The sequence below is a fragment of the Eptatretus burgeri genome, chromosome 7 (genome assembly GCF_056783735.1).
Source record: "Eptatretus burgeri isolate ZD-2024b chromosome 7, Ebu_testis_v1, whole genome shotgun sequence".
Classification (NCBI taxonomy): Eukaryota; Metazoa; Chordata; class Myxini; order Myxiniformes; family Myxinidae; genus Eptatretus; species Eptatretus burgeri.
In genome coordinates, this window is record NC_140967.1 from 21313424 (window position 1) to 21335931 (window position 22508).

Below are 22508 nucleotides of genomic sequence, written 5' to 3' on the forward strand. Positions count from 1 at the left end.
TTTCCTTTGCCATCCATGGCAATTCATAAATGTGGCAAACAGACACGGGGTGTCCAATTGGGCCCAATAGGTACATCCTGAGTGATTTTGTCTCATCTCATTGCTTTGGTCTGGGTATGGGCTGGCCCCTTCAGATAAGCATGCAACATAAGAACTTGGAAAGAAGCCTTGCTGAACCTCTAAAGACATGCACTGCCTAAAACAGCACGGCTACTTGCACTGCAACAAGCCACCAACCACCATCTGACATTGGACCAAATACTTTTTTTTAGCAGGAACAAAGCAAATTATTAAACAAGACCTCACAAAGGCTTGAGGTACAATGCCTACCTGCAGGTAAAGCGCTGCCCCAGTTTTGGACATCACACTCATAAAACGGGCACGATAACCAGGCTGAAGTACGTCCTGTGTGTAGATCTCGTACGGGTCAAAAGCTTGCTCCTGCAGGTGATAATTGCAATGGTCAAAACGATTCCTTATGGCTCATTTGAAATTTGATTGCAAAATAAATAGTAGGAAAGAGAAGGGAGAAAAACTGAGGCTGCTTCTTCTTCTTCTTCTTTCATATGCGGCACAAGGCTGGGGGTGGCATCATTTGCTGGGGACATGGCTGTGCCGTTGATGCAGTGCCCCCTGTAGGTTATGGCCGGAATTTGAAAATTTGTTCAGCGTGCCGGCGATAGCTCGCCTACTCTTCGCGAAGGACACCATGAGATCTTTAACGTCCACCAACTAATGCTGGCAGATGAGATGCCCAGCTCAACGTCCATCCATGGTCACGGCACACACATTGATGAATCATCCTGTCTGTGAAACACAAGGATGACAGTTTATAGCTGGGTTGAGATTCAAACCCAGGCAAGACAGCTCATAGGCAAGTGTGTACACCTGTAGGGCAGGGGTCGGCAACCTTTTTGTGCAGAAGAGGCAAATGAAATTAAAACCTTGAGCAGTTGGTGCATAAAGAGCCAATCGTACGATTTAAACACACAATTAACAAAGCCTACTTCATTCTGGACGTTTAATTATGAAACAGTAAAGATTTTAAGTGTATATTGTACTTCCATTGCCATTTTCTGTTCAAGGAAAGCTCAAGCAATGTTGAACTCTTAATTAAAGATTTGTAATTCAGGAAAACTTTCAGAAAAGGCAAGATGAAACGATTAAATTCCAACGTCAAATCAGTGTTTTTTATGATGCAGAGAAATGGAACGCAAACTGGTGGTTTTCAATCATAGATGGTTAAGAAGGATTCTAAGGATTTTCAAAGAACGAAGATGGCGACAGCTATGACATATAATGAGAAAACAAGAGGGACATCTGACTAAAGAAGCTATGGTGGGGGGGGGGGGGGGGGAGGAAGAAGAGGGAGGCCAAGAAATACATGGAGGAAAAGTGTTGATAATGAACTTCGATCAGAAAGAAGAATTGCACTGGAGTATGCAGAGAGGATTGCTCAAAACTGAGTAGGATGGAGAAATCCAATTACGGCGCTGTTTCCTGAAAAGCACAACGGGTCTTAAGGCCCTGTCACACCTTGACGTTTTAGCCAACGTATGGCAAGGTCTCAAAATGTATGTAAAACTGTTTGATGACTATTGATTTTTTTTTTAAGTTTTGGGCGTATAATAACGTGTTGGACGTATGCATAACGTATTAGTAACGTACACAGAACGTTTTAATCACATATAGATAACTTATACCAACGAATGCTGAGTGTGTTGTCGGCGTTCACAACCTATGCCCAACGATAGTCTAACTTATGCATAGCGCGCGGCAGCGTATCGCCGACGATCACGTGGCGTAGGCTATTAAAAGGCTGCGGCTCGACAATTCAAATCACTACACATCGAAGTGTGAAGCTGCTGTCACACCTTGACGTTTTAGCCAGCGTATGCCGACGTATGAAAAATTTGTCGAACCAAGCTGGCACACGTCGAATAAGTTATGGATAAGTTTTGTATACTGTTGTGGTTACCAAATTCGCAAACCACCATTCAGGTCCCTTAGGTGAGATATCTCGGTAAGTATATGTGTAGTTAGGCCCAAACCCGTTGTCTAGAGGGAATAAATGTCATTCATGCGTGCTGCGACTCTTCAGGATAGCCGTTTTTCTTCTACTATCTTTATTTTGGACCAACCGCCATTATCACCACCGCCAACCGCGTCTCAACAGTCATCACATCAACCACCCACCGCAGCGCCGCTTCACCACAGCAGCCACGACCTTTGCCGTCACACCTCGCAACCGTTCTTGCGCCGCTTGTGGGTACCGGTATTGGACTCGTGCAGGGCGCGCGCCGAACAGCGTGTACAAAACCACGGACTTTCCGCTCCAAAAACGGATCAAAAACGACTCACGCCCACTTTTGTTCCGTCCAATCGGTGAGCAAGGGGCGATTTGGCCCCGCCTCCAGGGCGTTGGAGGGTGGTCGCTATATGCAAATTCATGGATCAAAATGCATTCACGCCCACTTTTTCTCGGGCCAATGGGGAGCGAGGTGAAAGGTCGAAGGCAGGGGGTCAAAGGCGAAGCCACGGGGCTTATATAAGCGGCTGCGTTCGTCAGAAAAGGGTCGTCGTGTGCGTTGGAGTTGAGTGCAGTTGGGAAGTTCGCAGGAGGAAGAGTTCGGAGTTGGAGTCGGAGCGAAGAGGACGGAGCTGTGGAGAGGCGGCGGCGGCGAAGGCAGACGAGGGGGTGCTCGCGTCGGTGCCGGGAGCTGCACACCAGGGAGGCCGACGGCGCGACCTGGTCGAGGTGGAGACGCTCGTCGCGGGACCCGAGACAGAGTAAAAATCCTCCTTTCCCCGAGCATCAGCAACCCCCTCCTGTTTCCCCCCGCGCTGAGATAGTGCGACCAAGGGGGCCCCCTTCCCACCCCCTACCAGACACTGTCCGCGAGGCCCGCGGAGTTGAGGCACCACCGCCGCTCCGCGTCTCATCACCAGACGGGTAGGCCCGACACGGTCTCGGCCCCAGGCCCGCCTACCCCCTCATCCTGGAGGGTGGTTCTCTTTTCTTTTGCTTTGGGAATGTGTGTTGTCGGCGCCGTCTGTGAAGTAAAATTGTATAAGTGTTGCCGTGTGCTCGCGTAATCGGTATTAGATCTGCATTGTCACATTTGCTTTTTGTCTTCTTTTTTCTATGTGCTTTTGGTGGAATTGTATATGTGTGCTTTCCGTTCATCGCGAATAAATGTGCTTTATGTTGAACTGTTTCCCGCTTCGCTTCGTCATTTCTCCCATTGAATCCTCATCTTGCTTCACGTAAAGGGTTGGTAGTGGGCTGAATACGCCCGATAATTAATCGAACCGTCGAGGCCGACGATAACACCGCTCGGTTATCCCGATAGTACGGAACGGGTCGCTTAAGTGGCCCGTGTCCGAAGTCGACCTGTGGCGAGGTGCGATCGCCCGGTCTACCCTCCGTGTGGGTACTTAGGTAGGTCGAATTTGGCGAGCAACCCTATCCCACGCGGGGGTCGATTGGCTCGATCGCGGTGAGACCGAAAGGTCCACCCGTGACTGGTTCCCGGCGTTAGTCCGAGAGGGTCATGACTGGATTGTCCGTCCGGTGGGCGACGTGCCGCGATTCGAGTTACGTGGCCGTCCGCACGCCGGCGGGCGCGAATCCGTAACAATACGTTAAGAGCACGCTGGCATACGTCGTAGTACGCTGGCATACATCGAGAAATTTCTCGACGTACTCGGCGTATGACACACATTCCGCATACGCTGGCATAAGTTGTAGGCACGCTACGCGATTGTTGACACATGTCGACATACGTTACTAATAAGTCGAAACACGTCAAGGTAATGGTTAGCATCAGTGTTCCAGACTCCCTGGTTTTTTTTTCTTTTTTTTTTCTTCGGTATGACGGTGATGTTGACACTTCGATTTCTAGTGCGGTTATGATTTAAATCATTGAGCGGCAGCCTATTAATTATATTATATTATAACCACACAAGAAATTGAAGTGTTAACATCACCGTCACACCGAAGAAAGAAAAAAAAAAACCAGGAGTCTGGAACACTGACGCTAACCATTACATTGACGTGTTTCGACTTATGAGTAACGTACAAGTAACGTGTGTCGACGTGTGTCAACGATCGCGTAACGTGCCTTCAACACGTTACTCATAGGTTAGAAATAAGTTTCGGGTACGCTAAACATTACCTCGACGTGTTTCAACTTATGAGTAACTTACAAGTAGCGTGTGTCGACGTGTGTCAACGATTGCGTAACGTGCCTACAACTTATGGCCAGCATTATGCGGAACGTGTGAGTCATACGCTGGCATACGTCGGAAAATTTCAAGCATGGAAAATTTGTCTAACAGCTCCGTGTACTACGACGTATGCCAGCGTACTACGACATATGCCAGCGTGCTCTTAACGTATACAAACTTACCCATAACGTATTCTATGTGTGCCAGCATTTTAGCCAAATTATGCATACGTCAGGAATACGCTGGCTAAATCGTCAAGGTGTGACAGCCTTTAAGAAGATGAAGAAAAAAAAGAAGGAGATTGCCATTTTCTAATGGAACTTCTGCTGTTGCATGGTTTTGCTGATTTCTTTGAAGTCCAGTTCATCGCTGGTCAAGAAACACAGGAGGCGGAATGAATACATTTCCACATGCTACTTGTCAATAGGGTTGGCCATTTTCACAGCTCGATCATGACTGTTTTTGCCGACAACGACACGTCTTGAATTTGCTGCCAGATTTTCTTTGTTGGGGAATTCATCAAACAGCTCTCTGGCAATGTTAAACTTACAGCTCTTCACATATTCGCCAACGGTGAAAGGCCTACATTTGCAAACCATCTCGAAAGAGCCTGCAGAGCTTGCGGAATTCATACTTCCTCCTTTTTTGACCATGCCAGTAGTTTACATCGTCTCACTTTCATTTTTCTTTGCAGGTGCTCGCAGGCCTTTTTCCGAGCTTCACCTTCTAGGTATTTTGTTTGCTGCAAAGGCTGCATGTTTTGTCTTGTGATATCGCTGAAAGTTCGATTTTTTTGTTGAAAGTTCAGACGTTCACTGCATACAAGACAAAGAGGAAATCTAGACTTCTCCACAAAGGTGTACATGTCCGATTGTTCTCACTGAAAAGAATGGCATTCCTCGTCTCTCTTTCGTTTCGCCATTTTCACATTTGAGAGTGGGTTAAGTAAAAATGGAAATCTGAAACTGTTCTTATACAGATGGATTGGATTGATTGAAAGATATATTGACCAATCAAAATGCAATGAAACTACAGACTCAAGAAGAGAAGTAACAATGACATCTGTCTCCGTGCCACGGGCCTGTTGGTGCAAGACAGGCCAGAGATATGGTTCTCGGAGAGGGCTTGGGAAATAAACAACAAGAACAACAACAACGATGATAAGATGAGCAGGTAGGATGGTGGGTGGATCGAAATGAAATGAATATGCAGTACACCACAAAATTACAACCCATGGTCATTTGTAAATACGTTTTATAAACAAATATAGTAATATTTTGAATTAAGTGATAGGCCTGTTTATTTGATCTTTATATGTGCATTCACACCGATAAAGTTTGAGGCTCTGGGAGCCACATTGGGATTGTAGAAGAGTCAGATATGGCTCGTGAGCCGTTGGTTGCCAACCCCTGCTCTTGGGTATCCTGCTGAAAGACGAACTTCAGTTGCATGAAGAAGTTTTAAACGGGCATCACATTGGCGAAAACATTCTCAAAGGCAATAAAAGTGATGTTGTTTTTAAGTACAATGTGGAACAGCACAAAGCTCCAAGGATTAAATATGTGGCATCAATAACCCATGGAAGTTCAGCTGAAGAAAGTAAGTCTTAAAAAACATCAGAACAGAAGTAATGTACGAACAAACCCTTAACGCTCTCTGGGCTGGGGGAAATGGCCCATCCCTCATCGATTTTCACGATAACTTCCAAATCGCTGCCAAAATAGCCCAGCCCAGATGGGGTTGAACTTGTACTCATTTCCTTCCAGCAACTCCACAAAGACAATATGAGACTTTCAGTTGGCCAAAATAATAATGAAAAATCATAGTGTTTGATTTCTGAGTAGAAGATGAAGGTCAAACGGCAGTAGGTTGGCATTAAAAATATATATATGAAAAGGTTTTATTGGAGGGAGAACTGGGTGGAGGGAGGGGTAAACAGAGTTGATAAATCAAAACTATTACTGACATATTTTCACTGGCATAAAAATAAATGTCATTACCAAATTACAATCAACAGAACACATGCAGCATCCAAAGCCAAGACAAACTCAACCACACAAGTTTCTCTTTCAAATCAGCAAACCTTTCCTATACCCCAATCCCCTCCCTCCCCACCTCACAACTCTCCTCTTGAAATAAGTAAATAAAGGACCTCCAAATGTCGCTTTCCACAGCAATTCATTATTCATTGCCATTCCTCTCGGTTCCCAAAGTGAAGTTAAATCGAGACACGAATACACAATCACATAGGACTCCTTGAATTGAAGGATAAAAACAAAAAACTTTTCATTCATGAGATGCGAGTCAGAAAGTGACGAGCTGAGACAAGTTCCAACTTTTGGTGTACGCCAACTTTGTACATTCACAAACCATGACATTCCCTCAAATTATTCTGACATATAAAACAGCGTAAAAAGGTTGATCGTTACAATAACCTGTCCCAACACGAGAGAGGAGTATAAACAGGAACTCAAGAAAGGTGACCGAGTGTCAGATATACCTCGGCCAAATCTTCAAAGCAGCTGCCAACCAGAGGGTGAGGGCTTCTTTCGTCCGTCATCTCCACAGTGTCTTCCATGAGACCCAGGAGCTTCACGGTTAGTTCGTGAACATCCAGGATTCGGCTGAAGACGGAATCCACATCCTGCACTCAAAACCACAAACCCACACAATAAGCAATGGACAGGTGGGTACATGAAATACACGAAGACCTCATGGCTGAATTCACTTGTGACATATATGTATGTATATATATATATATATATATATATATATATATATATATATATATATATATATATATATATATATATATATATATATATATATATATATATATATACACGCACAAGCATTTAAAGGCCTTTTTCCCCGCTAAAGCAGGGGTTAGCCTTGCGGGCCCCATGACAATCTTCTCCACTTTACCCTGTTTTCTGCATCTCCCCTTCTTAATCCCCTTGCCCACATTTCCTCTTCCACCACATTTAGCCAAGTTTTTCTCGGTCTTCCCCGTCCTCTACTTCCGACTACACTCATTTCCAACACTCCTCTCACCCAGTCACTTTCATCCTTCCTCAACACATGACCCAACCATCTCAACCTGTTTCTCTTCACAACTTCCATCACAGACTCTATTCCCATCATCTTCCGCAAGTCATCATTTGTCTTCCTCTCTCTCAACGATACTCCACACATCCACCGAACCATTCGCATTTCCACCCTTTCCAGCCTTTGTTGCTGCTCTATGTTCAGTACCCATGTCTCACTCCCATAAAGCATCGTACTCCTCACACATGTAGCATACACCTTTCCCTTCAGCTTCAACGACACTCCCCTCTTCGTCAGCACGCCACTCAGTTCCCGAAACTTCTTCCATGCACATCTCACTCCAGCAACCGTCGAAGAGTCTGATCCACCTTCTCCATTCAGCATGTCTCCGAGATAGCAAAATGTTTTCACCCCTTCCAGCTTCACACCATCTCCAAGATCCAACTCAACAATTCCTTCATCTGCTGCTCCCTCGATGCACACCTTACACTTGAATGTAGCTGCCACACTGGTTATTGACCCTCTCACCCCACTACATTTTCGATGAACCCATTCAGCACACATTGTACACTGAATGGAGTTCACTCCGACACCCTTCCTGCACACAGCACATGGCCACTTCCCAGTCCTTTCCACCTCACCACATGCTTTACCACTTGCCATCACCTTCGTCTTTCCGATATTCACCTTCAAACCTTTTGCCTCCATACATTCCTTCCACTTGTTCATCTTCTCCTTCAGTCCATCCATACTCTCTGCAATCAACACCAGATCATCTGCATACAGCAGCTCCCACGGTAAACCCTCCTTTACCCTCCGAGCCAGCACCTCCATCACAACTACAAATAGAAGTGGACTTAGTACCGACCCCTGGTGCACTCCTACCCTCACCTCAAACTCACCACTGTTCCCATCCTTCGTCCTTACAGCTGTGCGTGCTCTCTCGTACATGGCCATCACTACTCTGATCAACCATTCCTCCACTCCTAACTTCCTCAATGCCCATGCCATTACTTCGCGTGGGACCCTATCAAATGCTTTCTCCAGATCAACAAACCCAAAAAACAACTTCTTCCTCTTCTCCATGTACTTCTCCTGCAACTGCCTTACAATAAAAATTGCATCTGTCGTTTCTCTTCCTGGCATAAATCCAAACTGCATTTCATCAATCTTTACCTTCTTCCTTATCCTCTTCTCCAACACCCTTTCCAATACCTTCATTCCATGCTCCAATAACTTTATTGCTCTATAGGAGCCACAGTCCAGAGGGTCACCTTTCCCCTTGCACAGAGGGACGAGGGGACTCAGTTCCCAATCCACTGGAATGCGGCCTTCTTTCACCACCAGATTACAGATCTCTGTCATTCTCTTCACACCCCAACTTCCCGCTGCCTTCAACATATCTCCCACAACTCCCGTCGGCCCTCCTGCTTTTCTACTCTTCATTGCTCTTATAGCTTCCTCAACTTCCTTCTCAGTTATCTTCTCTGCTGGTCCTAAAACTGGGTTACTCTCGATGTTTCTATCCCATTCATTTTCTACATTCAACAGCCTTTCCATATATCTCTTCCATCTTCCTTTAATTCCATCTGAATCCACAACAATTTGTCCCACTTCATCCTTCAAGCAACTCACCCCCATCACATCAAATCTCTCTCTCGCTATCTGCTTTGCGATCCTGAATACCGCTCTCTTACCCTCCTCCGAATCCAAGCGTTCTCCAAACATTTTCCTATGGGCCTCCTGCGCCTTTGCAACCTCTTTCTTTGCAGCCTTCTTGGCTTCCTTATAACTTTCATGTGCTGCCTCTTCTTCCACCATATCCTTTGCCTTTTGCCATTCCTTGAACTTCTTCCTCTTCTCTTCAATCGTCTTTCCAACTTCATCATCCCACCACCATGTTTCCGAGTGCCTCGGTGGTCCTTTTGTCCATCCACATACCTCACCAATGGCTCCCAATGGACTATCTTTCATTGACATCCAACCACTTTCAAGCTCAACCACATCATCTTCAACCATACTCAGCCTCTCTCTTAATGCTTCCTTCACTGTCGCCTCTTTCAACCTCCACACCTTCATCCTCGGTTGGTACTTCACCCGCCGAATTCTCCGTGCACCTTTCACCCTTATATCGCAGACAACCAGGTGGTGCTGCGAAACAGTCTCCTCCCCTGGGATCACCTTTGTGTCCCGGAGGTTTCCCCCATCTCGCTGACTGACGCACCATCAGGTAGTCAATGGTTGTCGTCAACCCACCTGACGTGTATGTAATAAGCTTGTGACATCTATATATATTTATATATATATATATATATAGATACATATATATACATATATATATACATATATATATATACATATACATTTATGTGTCCAAGGCCTGCAGAAAAAGAGTGCAAAAACAGATCCCTGTAACTATAGACCAATCAGCCTTCTCCCAATCATCAGCAAGGTTATGGAATCCATCATCGCTTCAGACATTAAATCCTTCCTCTTCTCCATTGGCTTGATTTCTGATCATCAATTTGGTTTCAGACCAGGTCACTCTACCACATCTCTTTCGAGATGCCCGTGAAATCAATACTCAAAGTGTGTGCATATGCTGCTGCTACTCTCCCAACAATAGATGGAGGTCCTCAATGCCAGACAGGAAATCCGAGCCGTATCCCTGGACATATCATGTGCTTTTGACACAGTCTAGCACCCTGCCCTACTCACCAAACTCCCTTCCTATGGTATCCAAAGCCATATCCACTCATGGCTCGCAGACTTCCTCTCCTGTCGCAGTCAACGTGTGGCCCTAAATGGAGTTCTTTCATCCCCTCTTCCTGTGCAGGCTGGAGTTCCTCAAGGTAGCGTTCTGGGCCCTGTTCTTTTACTGGTTTTCATCAATGATCTCTCCGACTCTCTGGAAAAATCCTATCTCTTTGCTGATGACTCCACCCTCTGCCGTACCATCGGTCATCCCTCAGACCGGCAAGCAACAGCTTCTTCGCTCACTGCAGATCTGGATAAAATCACAAACTGGTCCAACACGTGGAACATGTCTTTCAATCCGGACAAATCTCACACTCTCACTATGTCTCTCCGAAAGGACCATTTAGAAAAACCCCCATCCACTTTCTCAACAATCCTCTGGAAGAAGTCCTTTCTTTCAAGCTTCTGGGTTTCACTATCTGCCATGACCTTTCCTGGGAAAGCCACATTTCAAACCTCGCCTCCAAAGTCAGTTGCCGACAGGGAATCCTCCGTCGTGCAAAGTCCTTCCTCGGCCCACCTGAGCTCCTGACCACTTTCAAAGCTTTCGTCCGCAGCCTGATGGAGTACTACTCTCCCCTCTGGGCTGGTGCTCCTGCCTCCCACCTTTCTCGGCTTCACGCTGTAGAAACCAAGGTATTTCAGATCATTGGCATCTCCCACAATGAGGCTGAGTCTTTGGGCCTCTCACTCTCTCACCGCAGGCTGGTCGGTGGTCTTTCTGTCTTCTACCGTCTCCTCTCCAGCCTCGACCCCCCCCCTGCTCTCTCTGCGATTTGTCCCCACCACATTTCCACAGGGTGCTCAAGGTCCGCCAACAACCCCCTTCTGGTAAAACTACCAAAATCACGACTCACTGCTCCCCTTCACTCTTTCATTCCTCTTTTTTCCCGCCTTTGGAATAAACTCCCTCACTCTATTCAATCCCATTATTCCCTCCAGGCCTTCAAAACAGCTGTTCACCACCACCTCTTATCATCCCCCATCCAAATCCTCGATCTTTTCTACCACCGATAATCCACCCAAGCCCACCTCCTTCAAATTTCTTGCTTTCCTTGCTGAAAGTCCCTGTGGTGTCCATGTTGTATTCCCCATGTTCCCTGTCCCATCCCTCTCCCTTCCACAGATCTAATGTCTCTGTTCCCCACTGTTTTGTCCTTCCCACTCCCGCCCCTCTCGTCTCATGCCCCCCTTGTTGTGCATTGTGTGTTAGCTCTCACACGAGCCTCGACAAGGTATACAAAAAAATGCAAAAAAATAAAAAAGGCACACTAAGAAACAGAAGGCACATGCAATGGGATCGGGCGGAGATAAAATCAAAATGTGTGGAGCGTGACGAGTGCTCCCCCGATCTCTTATGGAGAGAAGTCCTGCGCATGAGCACACCAAAGCGTCACCACCGACCTGGAGACTTCAACCCAGCCACTCGCATCTCAAGACAGAGGTTTTTTAGCCACCATTGGTTAAACATCAAACAGAACTGTTTATCCTTATTTTGGGCTTACTTCCCCTCGTCAGGAGACAGGATGACATAACATATAATAGCGAACCGATGCTGACCACAGTCGTCGTTTAAATTTAAAAAAAAATATATATATATATATATATATATATATATATATATATATATGTGATACATGTGTTCTTCCAGTAACCTCTCCCTGGTTAAAATCTCAAAATCTAGGCTCACTGCCCATTTCAACCCTCTTGTTGCTATTTTTTTACTCCCATATCTGGAACCACCTTTCTGAGGGTGATCAATCCCACTCTTCCTTCCAGGAATTCAAGCAGGCAGTGCACCACCATCTCACGTCATCCACCATCCCCGATAATTTCTACACAATTAATCTCCGCTCCCCGCCCCAATCCTCTTATCTGTAGGTTACTGTGTTTGTGTTTGTGTTTGTATAAACACTCTTTAGCTGGGATTACAAATGAACTTTCATTCCTCAATCCCGATATCAATCCCAGCACCACTTGCTTATCGAATACAGATTACCTCCACATTTATTCCAAAAAGGAGATGTTTGATAGGTGAACACAGCTTCTTTGCTATACATATGGTGATCATAGTTCAAGTGAAAATACAAAAGGAAACATAAAGCTTGGTACACACGCAAGAAGAAAAGAGCTTCGGGAATGAGACGAGAGGCTCTCGAAAGACGCGGATGATGAGATTGAGCTCGCGTAGGTATTGCCGCTCTTCGGCGATGAGGCCCTTCACCAGGTCATCATACGTCTGCTCGTCTGCAGCACTCGCATCCTCGCTGCAACTCAACATCCCTGATGATAAGAAGTCAGTGTCCTCATCTTGCTGAAACATGTCCATGAGCACCTAAACCAAAAAAAACCCCCAAAAACACAAGGTCAGCATAGATGCAGAGGTCATGGGGAGATGAAGTTTCACAGATAATTGAGCTATTTTACAAATCGTGTGTGGTTGTTTGGTTCATCTGGTTGCACAGTTCGAATCCGGTTGCCCGGTTCGAATGAGTCGACTCAATGCGACCGTAACAGTCAATCGTTTTGAAGACCAGCCAACCAGATCTCGCGTCCAAATGCCGCACTACTATGCAGATTTGCGGCACTGAATCAGTCGAGCGTTACACCAATTAGGCCAAGCAAGCCGGATACGAGTGGCATTGTGTGGGTGTGCAACGTTAATTGTCGCTGGCAATTAATCCCTCCGTGGACTTTACCTAATCACCAACAAAGACCACGACGAGCAGAATTCACCACGAGACCACGTATGCTTAATTCAACCATGAAGGTTCGCACACCCAATGAAGGCCAAATTTCCAGGAGTTTTCCAGGACAAAAAGTTGTTTTCCAGGATCTTTAACAGAAATGTTTTGTGTAATAAATGACATTGGAATAAACCCCAAGAATAAGAATGAAACCTTGTTTGTTTTCTGTTATTCCATTAAATATTTTAGTAACTAGAAACACCCGCTCCCTTCACGAGGAGCCTGGGGGGGGGGGGCTGGGGAAAATATATTTTGGGCCGTGGCAAGTAATCCCTGCTGTCAACAGCAGGGGTCAGTAAACCACTTGCACTGTGGCATGTGTAGTTGTGTACAGGTGAAAATCGTAAGTCGTCTCTCCCCACCCTTCCCCCTCCCCCCCAACATAGCGGGGGATTTCGTTTTATTTATGCCCATGCCCTGACCATGTGTAGGACCAGCATGTATAGATATGTATATATATGTATATATATATATATATATATATATATATATATATATATATATATATATATATATATATATATATATATATATATATATATATCTCATGGAGATTGGCCCAGCCCTGTGTGTTTTTCTATGATGTTCAGACTTGTGCGTGTGCACACACAAGCATGCACGCACGTACACACACAATTGCCCTATTTAATATAGTGCAATACTGTATATATACTGTACCTATAGCCAAAATACACTAGCTTAGCATGCTATATCACAGAACCATTCCAAGTTGTTCCTTTTACAGCATTAATCACCAGCTTCTGTCACACGGATTTCTTACATGGAGTAAACTGCAATTAATAATTATCCTCATTTTCTTAAAAATTCGAAGTCAACAAATGCAAGCTCTCCAGATATGAGGTGGGTATTCGGATTATAGTAAACCCTTGTTTTCCACGGATGGTTACATTTCCTCACCGACTAGAGAATAGAAGAACATTAAAGGAGATTGGATACTTTGCCTCTCCTCCAGGTGCCGCAGCTGTGGGCTGAAGACATGTTCATGGTGGAGCATTTTTGATCCATGGTCGGGGTATCTTTTAAAAGACCTCTCAGGGCACCCTTTATTGTGTGCTCATGGTCAATTTTGATTCGATTTTATTTCCTGTATTGTGTTTCATTGTAGCAGCAGATCGTGAGTGTGCTTCATTTATTTATTGTCTGTCTCTTTTGTCCCGGGATTCTCCACTATCTTCGTCTTGTGCCTTCATATAATAAACTATCCCGTAAAACCACCTTTTGTGTGGTGATTGCAGATTTTGCACGCGAGAAACCATTTCGGTACAGCTTGAATGGTAAATCCCTGATGGTGGTTATAATTGGTAACATTCCTTTAACCGGTTGAATTAACAATTCCGACTGGAGGGCCTGGCAGATTACTGTACTTCTATTTGTGCAATTGGCTCAATTTTTCCACGAGTTTCAAGGACTTGGACAAGTTTTTTTTCAATGACTTTCCAGTACTGCACTGGAAAATGCTTTTTTCATTTTTTCCAGGAATTTCAAGTTGTTTCAAAAACTGTGCGAACCATGACCCATGCACGAGGGAAGGAAACAAAAGGAAGCAATCAATGACAATTACACAGTTTAAAATAAATAATAATACACCCGAGCGGGTTTGACGGTCAGCTCGGATACAAAACTTGATGCAACCGAGTGTTCATCAACATTAGCAACTATGGAAAGTGAAAACAGAATTTAATTCGAACTTAAAATAACCGCGCGAAGCTGTGTTGAAGTCAGCAGACCTCGTGTTGCCCAATAAACAGGGCCAGACTCACAGGTAACGAGAAACTAGTTGGTCAAATTAAATCTTCTTAATAATCCCGATGAAACCCATAATAGGCCGTGGGCCAGTGGGACCTACCTTGCACTCCCCCCCCCCCCCCCGGCAACAATTTTTCATTGATACCACAGTGTTCATACATATCCCAAGTATCAGAAAAAAGATGTTCCCAGAAAAATAACTCATTTGCACTATGCTTTATTAAGCTGTTTCCATGGCAACCAATCAAAAATCGACGAATCTTACAAAGATCGGCAAAATGTCAATATTTCAGTCAAATATAAACATAAAATCATAAAATTGGTGTCAAATTAAAGCTTATTAAAAATATTTACGTATTTTACGTATTAAATACGTATACGTATTTACGTATTAAAAATATATTTTGTTTATGCTAATTAGCTCATTTGCATATTAATTAAATTTGACTTAAAGACAATAATTCCCACAAAAATGCAAGAATTTCCATTTTCTTTCCTTGCAATTACCACACATGTCAGTCGCCAGATTACAAGCCAGGTTGGCGAATTTTTTTTAATAACTTTTGAATTTTTAAAGTAGATTAATTAGCATAAAATACAAAGCACAATGAATCGTTTGAAAATCATGTCAAATCAAATTAATCATTTAAACTAATTACCTGGGCCTGATATAATACATAACTGCGACTAATGATGGTTGTGGTGTTTAAAGGACACATCACTCTTTTCTGTTTGGGTAAAAGTTGTGAAAATAGTTGTAAATGCATTGATATGCTAATTAGGTTCCGCCATTATGGAAATTTACATTTTTGTAAATATCTCACCTTCAGGTACATGGACATTTGTAAATGAGGAGTCTACACCTATGTTTGGAGGGTCAATGAATAAAGTGAACAGATTTCCTTTGTTGTCAGAGATGTTGAATAGTCTTTATGGATGATATGTTAATTATAATCCCCGATCATATTGTTATCGTTTTTTTGCGTGCATGTCTGTGTGTTGTCACTTTTCGCTTCCGTCGATGTAAATGTGAGGTTGTATGGCTCTCCAGCCTGGAGGTGTAAGTATGCATGCTGTGATATCATAATCTACAGCTTGACATTGCTCCTTCCAGTTGTGATTGTATAATTCTTATTGTCATATACAACAATACATTGAATAACCAATTTGATTTGTTTCTTGCAGACATAGTGCATTGATGACCCAATTCGTTGCACGGAGATGAAACCTCAGAAGAGAAAGCAGGAACAGACTGATGCCAGTGCAAAAAAAGAGACAGATATGTATCCTGCATTGTGAGGGAGCAAAGAGTGATGGATTCACCTATTTGTCGACTTGATGCTTAAGTTGGAACAGTTCACTTGCGTCATGTATGGCAAGAGTCGATTTCAGGAAGTGGATGAAGTAAGGGTGCTCATGATAAGGGAGAAGTGTGGGGACAAGCCTCTGGACGCAGGCCGCAACATTGACCTTGGGAAACTACCTCCATCTAGAAAGTGCATAGAGCAGCACATCTGAAGAGCTAATTATCAAGCAGATGTTTGGAAGCGTTCTCATATCGCAGATCCCAATATACCAGATGACATGCAGGAACATGGCTGGACAGACACAGATGGTGTTATGGAGCCACTGTGGATATCAGGCGATATTCTACCCAAGAAGTCGATAGGTTCACCGCAGGAGGCACTGGAAGAAGACAGTGATGATGAGGATGATGACGAGCCATGCGAATGTGAAGATTGTGTGGACTCGGACATTGAATAGTGTGATGGCCAATGAAGGACATAGCAAGCAAACATCAGGCTCAGAATCTGCGAACTCAGGACACTTCTATATATGACTGATAGTTAATCGAAACAGCGTGATTATCAACTGGTCGAGATTGTCAAACTCAGATTGTGCTACGAAGTTTGCTAAGACTCCAACAGATTGCAGATCATCTACTCGTAGTTTTTGCCATTGTATCGATCTACTTCAGAGTCGAGTGCACATGCAGGCGAACAATGTGAAGATAAACCATTTGTCAGATCTGGTGTGTGGCTAGTAGGCTTTCAAACATCTGGTAACTCTGGAAGAAAGGGGATACAGTAAATATTGTGACGTCCACGGGACTTGAACAGTCCCGCCAACGTAGAATGAGCCGAAACGATGGAGGCGTTTATTTTTTTTTTATAACCCAAGGATGGCGGTTTTAATCGCTCTCCAGCAAACGGGACGAGGAAGGTGGCACGAGTCGCTTTTCACTGAGTTAATGATGTTTATTTCTCTAACCAGAACGATAATAAGACTCGGCAAGAGGAGGGATCCGGGGGGCGATTCGACGGGAGGTGGTGTGGGTTCAGGCGTGGGGGAAACACAAACAATTCCAATGGATATACAAATCTCAAACCCTCTAAGGCGTAAGGCACACACACACACACACACACACACACACACACACACACACACACACACACACACACACACACACACACACACACACACACACACACACACACACACGCACACACACACACGCACACACACACACACACACACACACACAACGTAGCTAGTGGTCAGGCTTGCCCGTGGTGTCGACGTAACAGTCACTGGATTGGTGCCGGACGAGCTGGCGTTGCGCCCGTCAGGGGCAGGAGACACGGTGGTGCCGAGGTTCCGTCAGCCCTTCCGCGCAGAACCGCAGTTTCCGGCCTGTGAGCTCCAACCAGCCACCGTGGTGCGGTTCCTGGTGGTGTCGACCTCCTGCTGTAGGCCCAAGACCGCTCACAGCCGCCAGGGAGCCAGTTCTCGCGCCAAATGCGAACAGGAGAGGGAGGCAGGTCCGCCCGCCGTTCGGTCCCACACTCCGAGACAGCAGAACCCGAGGGCCAACCGAGGTGAGGCACAAGGCACAGCAAGTCCACGAGACATGACGAATCGAGGAACGAACAAGCGCAACCAGAAAGAGCTCTGTGGTGCCGCCTCGACGAGAGCCTTTTTCTTTCTCACTCCTCCTTCGTTCCTCTCCCAACCAGCACGTTTTTATACTCGAGTCCTCGTCACTTCCAATGGAGCCCTTTTATTGGCCGTCTCCTGTCGCCTTCCGCCAATCGTGATCAAGGGGCGGAGCCATCCGCAGCACCGTCCTGTTACGTCACGGCAAGCCTACAGGGAATACTAAAAGGGGATACGCATAAACACTTACCCTAACCCGTCTCCCTATCTAATTACATGACAATTATCATTTCCCCCTTAAAGAAATGGACATTTACTAAACAACTTATCACCACCGAATTGCTACTTATTACATCGAGATCCTGGTACAACTCGAACAGCATGGCATACCTAATTAAACATCCTAATTACCCTTTGAATGCATACCCCCTCCCCCCAGACGTAACAATATTATTAGATTAATGTTTTTATATGCGAATGCATTCAAAGTGTGAGATCTTCAATTACTGCACTCAGATAGATCATATGAATACATTTTTGCTGTATATGCTCTCCTTTAGCCGCAACTAATTACACATCAGTTTATCTTTTGTGCCTACAGGATGGTCGCTATTTCCAGCCTCTGGTTGAGATACATTATGATATAATAACATCCACTCACCTTATTTATATACCACTGCATTTTAAAATATTTGATTTAACTTCAAGACCCAATCTTATCAAAATATGTAGTCATGATGCTTACGTGAAACTCAAAACGGAGGACACATCGCTTCGTGCATTCTGTTCATAGGGAATAAAGATGTATAGGAAATTCATGGTTCTATGATTTTTGCATGTAATTAAGCTATCCAAACATTATTCTACATCTCTGACAACAAAGGAAATATGTTCACTTTAGTCCTTGACCCTCCAAACATATGTGTAGATTCCTCATTTACAAATTTCCATGTACCAGAAGTTGAGATATTTACGAAAATGAGAATTTCCATAATGGCAGATCCTAATTAGCATATCAATGCATTTAAAATTATTTCCACTACTTTTACTCAAACAGAAAATAGTTATGTTTCCCTTAAACACCAACAGACATCATAAGTCGCAGTTATGTATTATATCAGGCACAGGCAATTAATTCTATTGATTAATCTGATTTCGCATGATTTTCGAACAATTCATTGTGCTTTGTATTTTATGCTAATTAGCCTACTTAAAAAAAATCCAAAATTTTAATATATTTTTTGCCAACCTGGCTTGTATCTGGCAACACTTAAGAAATGTTTTTTTTAACAAAAAACTGACATGTGTGGTAATTACAAGGAAAGAAAAAGGAAATTCTTGCATTTTTGTGGGAATTATTGTCTTTAAGTCAAATTTAATTAATATGCAAACAAGCTAATTGGCATAAACAAAATCTATTTTAATACGTAATTGTATAAGCTTTAATTTGACACCAATTTTGTGATTTTATGTTTATATTTGACAGAGATATTGACATTTTTCCGATCTTTGTGATATTCGTCTATTTTTGATTGGTTGCCATGGAAACAGCTTAATAAAGCATGGTACAAATGAGTTATTTTTCGGGAACATCTTTTTTCTGATACTTGGGATATATATGAACACTGTGGTATCAGTGAAAAATTGTCGCGGGGGGGTGCAAGGTAGGTCCCACTGGCCCCCGGCTTCGAATGCATGATTGCCGTCCGCTGCTTCCTTATAGGCCATTTGACCAATCGGTCATTTTGCACTTGATGACCCTGTAACCTTGACCCCGAGGCGAAAATGCGAAAAAGGGCTCAGACAATCTGTAGAAAGCAACAAGTATTACCATCGTGTCAAGTTAGAACTCAATCGGCCGAGACGTCCAAGAGGAGATAGAAAAATAAAAATTGTTAACAGATGGATGGATAGACAGACAGACGGATCTGAGGACATCAAACGGTTATATTAGGTCAGCGAGCTGACCCGATTCCAATATTATTTAACTTAACTGGGCCAGGCAGACACACTATAATAGATGGACAATAGTGGGAATTAGGCGACATGAAGTATTCTCTGGCCAAAAACAGCAGAGACGAGCAGTGGAGATCGCGACACAGTTCCGCCTGGCTTATTGGCCGGTAGGAGAGGAGAAGGCAAAGCTCTGGTGCAGTCAAATCATCTCTTTGGCTTGGGTGGGGTGTAGATCAGTCACAGCAACATGGGCAAGATTGGCAGCTCTCCCTCAAGCTGATTCCAAGCTTCCACAGTACTTCCACCTGTGCACCCACCTATATTGCATGAGACCCATGCGTCACCCATGATGCATCGTGCCCCTCACCTCTCACTCACCATTGGACCGAGGGCCCGTTTGATGGGAGGAGGACCGTCCGTCTCCCAGTTGTCCCCCAGACAGTCATCGGGACATGAACCTGCAGTTTAGCATTAGTTTGGTTCTGAATGGGGCAAATTATACAGAATTTTGTCCCGATCACACATGCGCACAGAAGAGCAAGGTAATTTTTTTTAGTCTGTATGCCTGTCTGGCAGTCAAACAAAATTGAAACTCATTCCAAACAGAACATGTACTGTTTTTAAGGACCTCGTAAAGGACACAAACAACAGGCATGAAGAACTACTCTAAAGTGTTAAATAAGGTGGTATAATGACACTGCATCAACAGCGGTAAATTTCTGATACATATATATATATATATATATATATATATATATATATATATATATATATATATATATATATATATATATATATATATATATATATATATATTGTAGTCTTTAAAATCTTTATCTTATTTGAATTGAATTATACTTGAACAATGCAGAACAAATATCGCCTTTTTGACACTTTCAAAAGACTTCCGTTTCGCAGTACTTGGACAAAATATTATGCCATTTTATGCCATCTCAACAAATCAAATTTCTGCTCGCACGCTCAGTGTATACCTGGTGTTGGCTCAATGGTTTGGGTGGTGGGCTTTGGATCCAAGGGTCCCGAGTTCAAATCCCACTCAGCTGTTGAATTAATACCAGGTGAGGTTAACTCGGCCTGTCATCTTTCCGAGGTCGGCAAAATGAATGCCAGCTTGCTGGTACACTGTGTCGGAGTGGTGACCCATCCAGGATTGCGCCCAATAGCCAAGGAGACTGCTTAAGCAGCACCAACGCTCTACACAGACTATGGTCCCAATCTCCCCCTCCTCCTCCTCCTCCTCCTCTCAGTGTTGGCTCTCTTCCCACTTACTTATTCCTCAAGACTGCATGGGGTGAGGTGTTCGATGAACTGTTTTTGTTTTTTGTTTCCAGAGTCAAGCCTGGTGGAAGGAAGAGCTAGAACACAGAACAGATGAGAAATAAACAGAACTCGAAGGGCACTCAGTAGAGCGCATACCTCCACCACGTAATGCCTGATCCACGAGAACATATCAGGTCCAATACTTTTTTGAAATATCGTGCTATACAGTATGTACTATATTGTTTTTGGCCCTATCTCTCAATGGTGAAGAATCACTTAAAAAAAGAGTAAATAATTATCATATCCAGATCTGGATGCGGATCTTCACCAAAATCAAATAAATTCGTCCTTGCCACACACCCCACCTGTCCACCACGTTTTATCCGAATCAGTCGACAACTTTTGGAGATATTGTGCTATTTATCGGTTTAGCACTATCTCTCAATGGTGAAGAATCACTTACAAAATTATCAGATCCGGATCCGGATTCAGATCTTCACCAAAATTGATTCACTTCTTCCTTGTCACAAACCCAACATGTCCACAAAGTTCTATCTGAATCCATCCACAACTTTTTGCGATATTGTGCTATATATCGTTTTTTGGCCCAATCTCTCAACGGTGAAGAATCACTTCACTCTCAGAAGTTCTTGATGTACAGTGCAACTCCATAGCCAGGAATGGGTTCAGGTCAATCAACCCAGAGGAGATAATAGACAGGGAGAGACACAAAGGGGTCATGGACATCCTGAGGAGGAAGAATTCTGTTAATATAAAGAGATGATGTCCGGTTTATCGGCAGTGGCCTAGACTGAGAGATCCGTCAGGTTGGAGAGGAAGCTTTGGATGTTTGAGGTCCACACAGTCAAGGACAGGGGAGGAGGAGATGCTGGTAGGTTGCAGGAATGTGGAAAGGAGCAAGGAGAGGGAGCATGGCGGGGGCACAGCGGTGAAGGTGTGATGCGGGGGAAAAGCCGGGAGGGTGCGGGGGCAAAGCCGGGAGGGTGCGGTGCGGGGGCAAAGCCGGGAGGGTGCGGTGCGGGGGCAAAGCTGGGAGGGTGCAGTGCGAGGGCAAAGCCAGGAGGGTGCAGTGCGAGGGTAAAGCCGGGAAGGGGATGGGTGCGGGAGAAACAGGGAAGGAACGGGGCATGGAGATGCCGAGAGCAAGCAGAATGAGAGGAATCTGAGAGGGAGAAGAACATGGGGGAAGATGAGGGGGAGCAGTATGTGAGGAAAAAGCTGAGAGAGAGCAGGACGAGGGAGAGGCTGAGAGGGGAAGGACAAGGGGAATTCTCAGGATTCCTAATCTGGATATACGGTGACAGACTTCATGGGTAGGGTGGTACTAATGTTTTCTGTTGAAGGCACGGAGGAAAATGGGGCTGGAGGTTCGAGAAGAGGCTGGATGATCAAAGCATTTAGGAGTGAAAAGATTTTGGGAAATAAGCTTTGTAAAAAACGAGGATGAAGAGATTTTGATGAAAAAGAATGATGAGTGGGTTGTTCCTGATGGAGTAGTAAGGCATTTTAAAATATGCTATTTTTTAGGTTTTTTTTGTTATCAAGAACTTTTGAAGAAAGAAACGTTTCACTCGATGAAGATTCACGTTGGGGATATTGAAAAGGAGAAGGGATAGGGAATGAAGGAGTAACTGTACACGACAGATTGAGTTTTCTGTTTTCTGTTGTTATTTTTATTACCTCCACCACCAAAGGTGGAAGGAGCTAATGTTTTTCACCCCTTTCCATATGTTTGTGTGCAGGATATCTCAAAAAGTAGTGTAT

At 44.2% G+C, this 22508-nt stretch overlaps 1 protein-coding gene across 2 annotated transcripts in view; it reads right to left on the minus strand.

The window, feature by feature from the left end:
• SOS1 (SOS Ras/Rac guanine nucleotide exchange factor 1) overlaps positions 1-22508 on the minus strand; it is a 140366-nt gene that overhangs the window by 48478 nt on the left and 69380 nt on the right. For both annotated transcript variants that reach the window (XM_085887624.1, XM_085887623.1), the window contains 3 exons: positions 12152-12370; positions 6731-6874; positions 331-441 (listed from right to left, as the gene is read on the minus strand). In XM_085887624.1, the coding sequence (XP_085743750.1) occupies positions 331-441; positions 6731-6874; positions 12152-12370 (474 nt within the window). The remainder of the gene's footprint in view (positions 1-330; positions 442-6730; positions 6875-12151; positions 12371-22508) is intronic.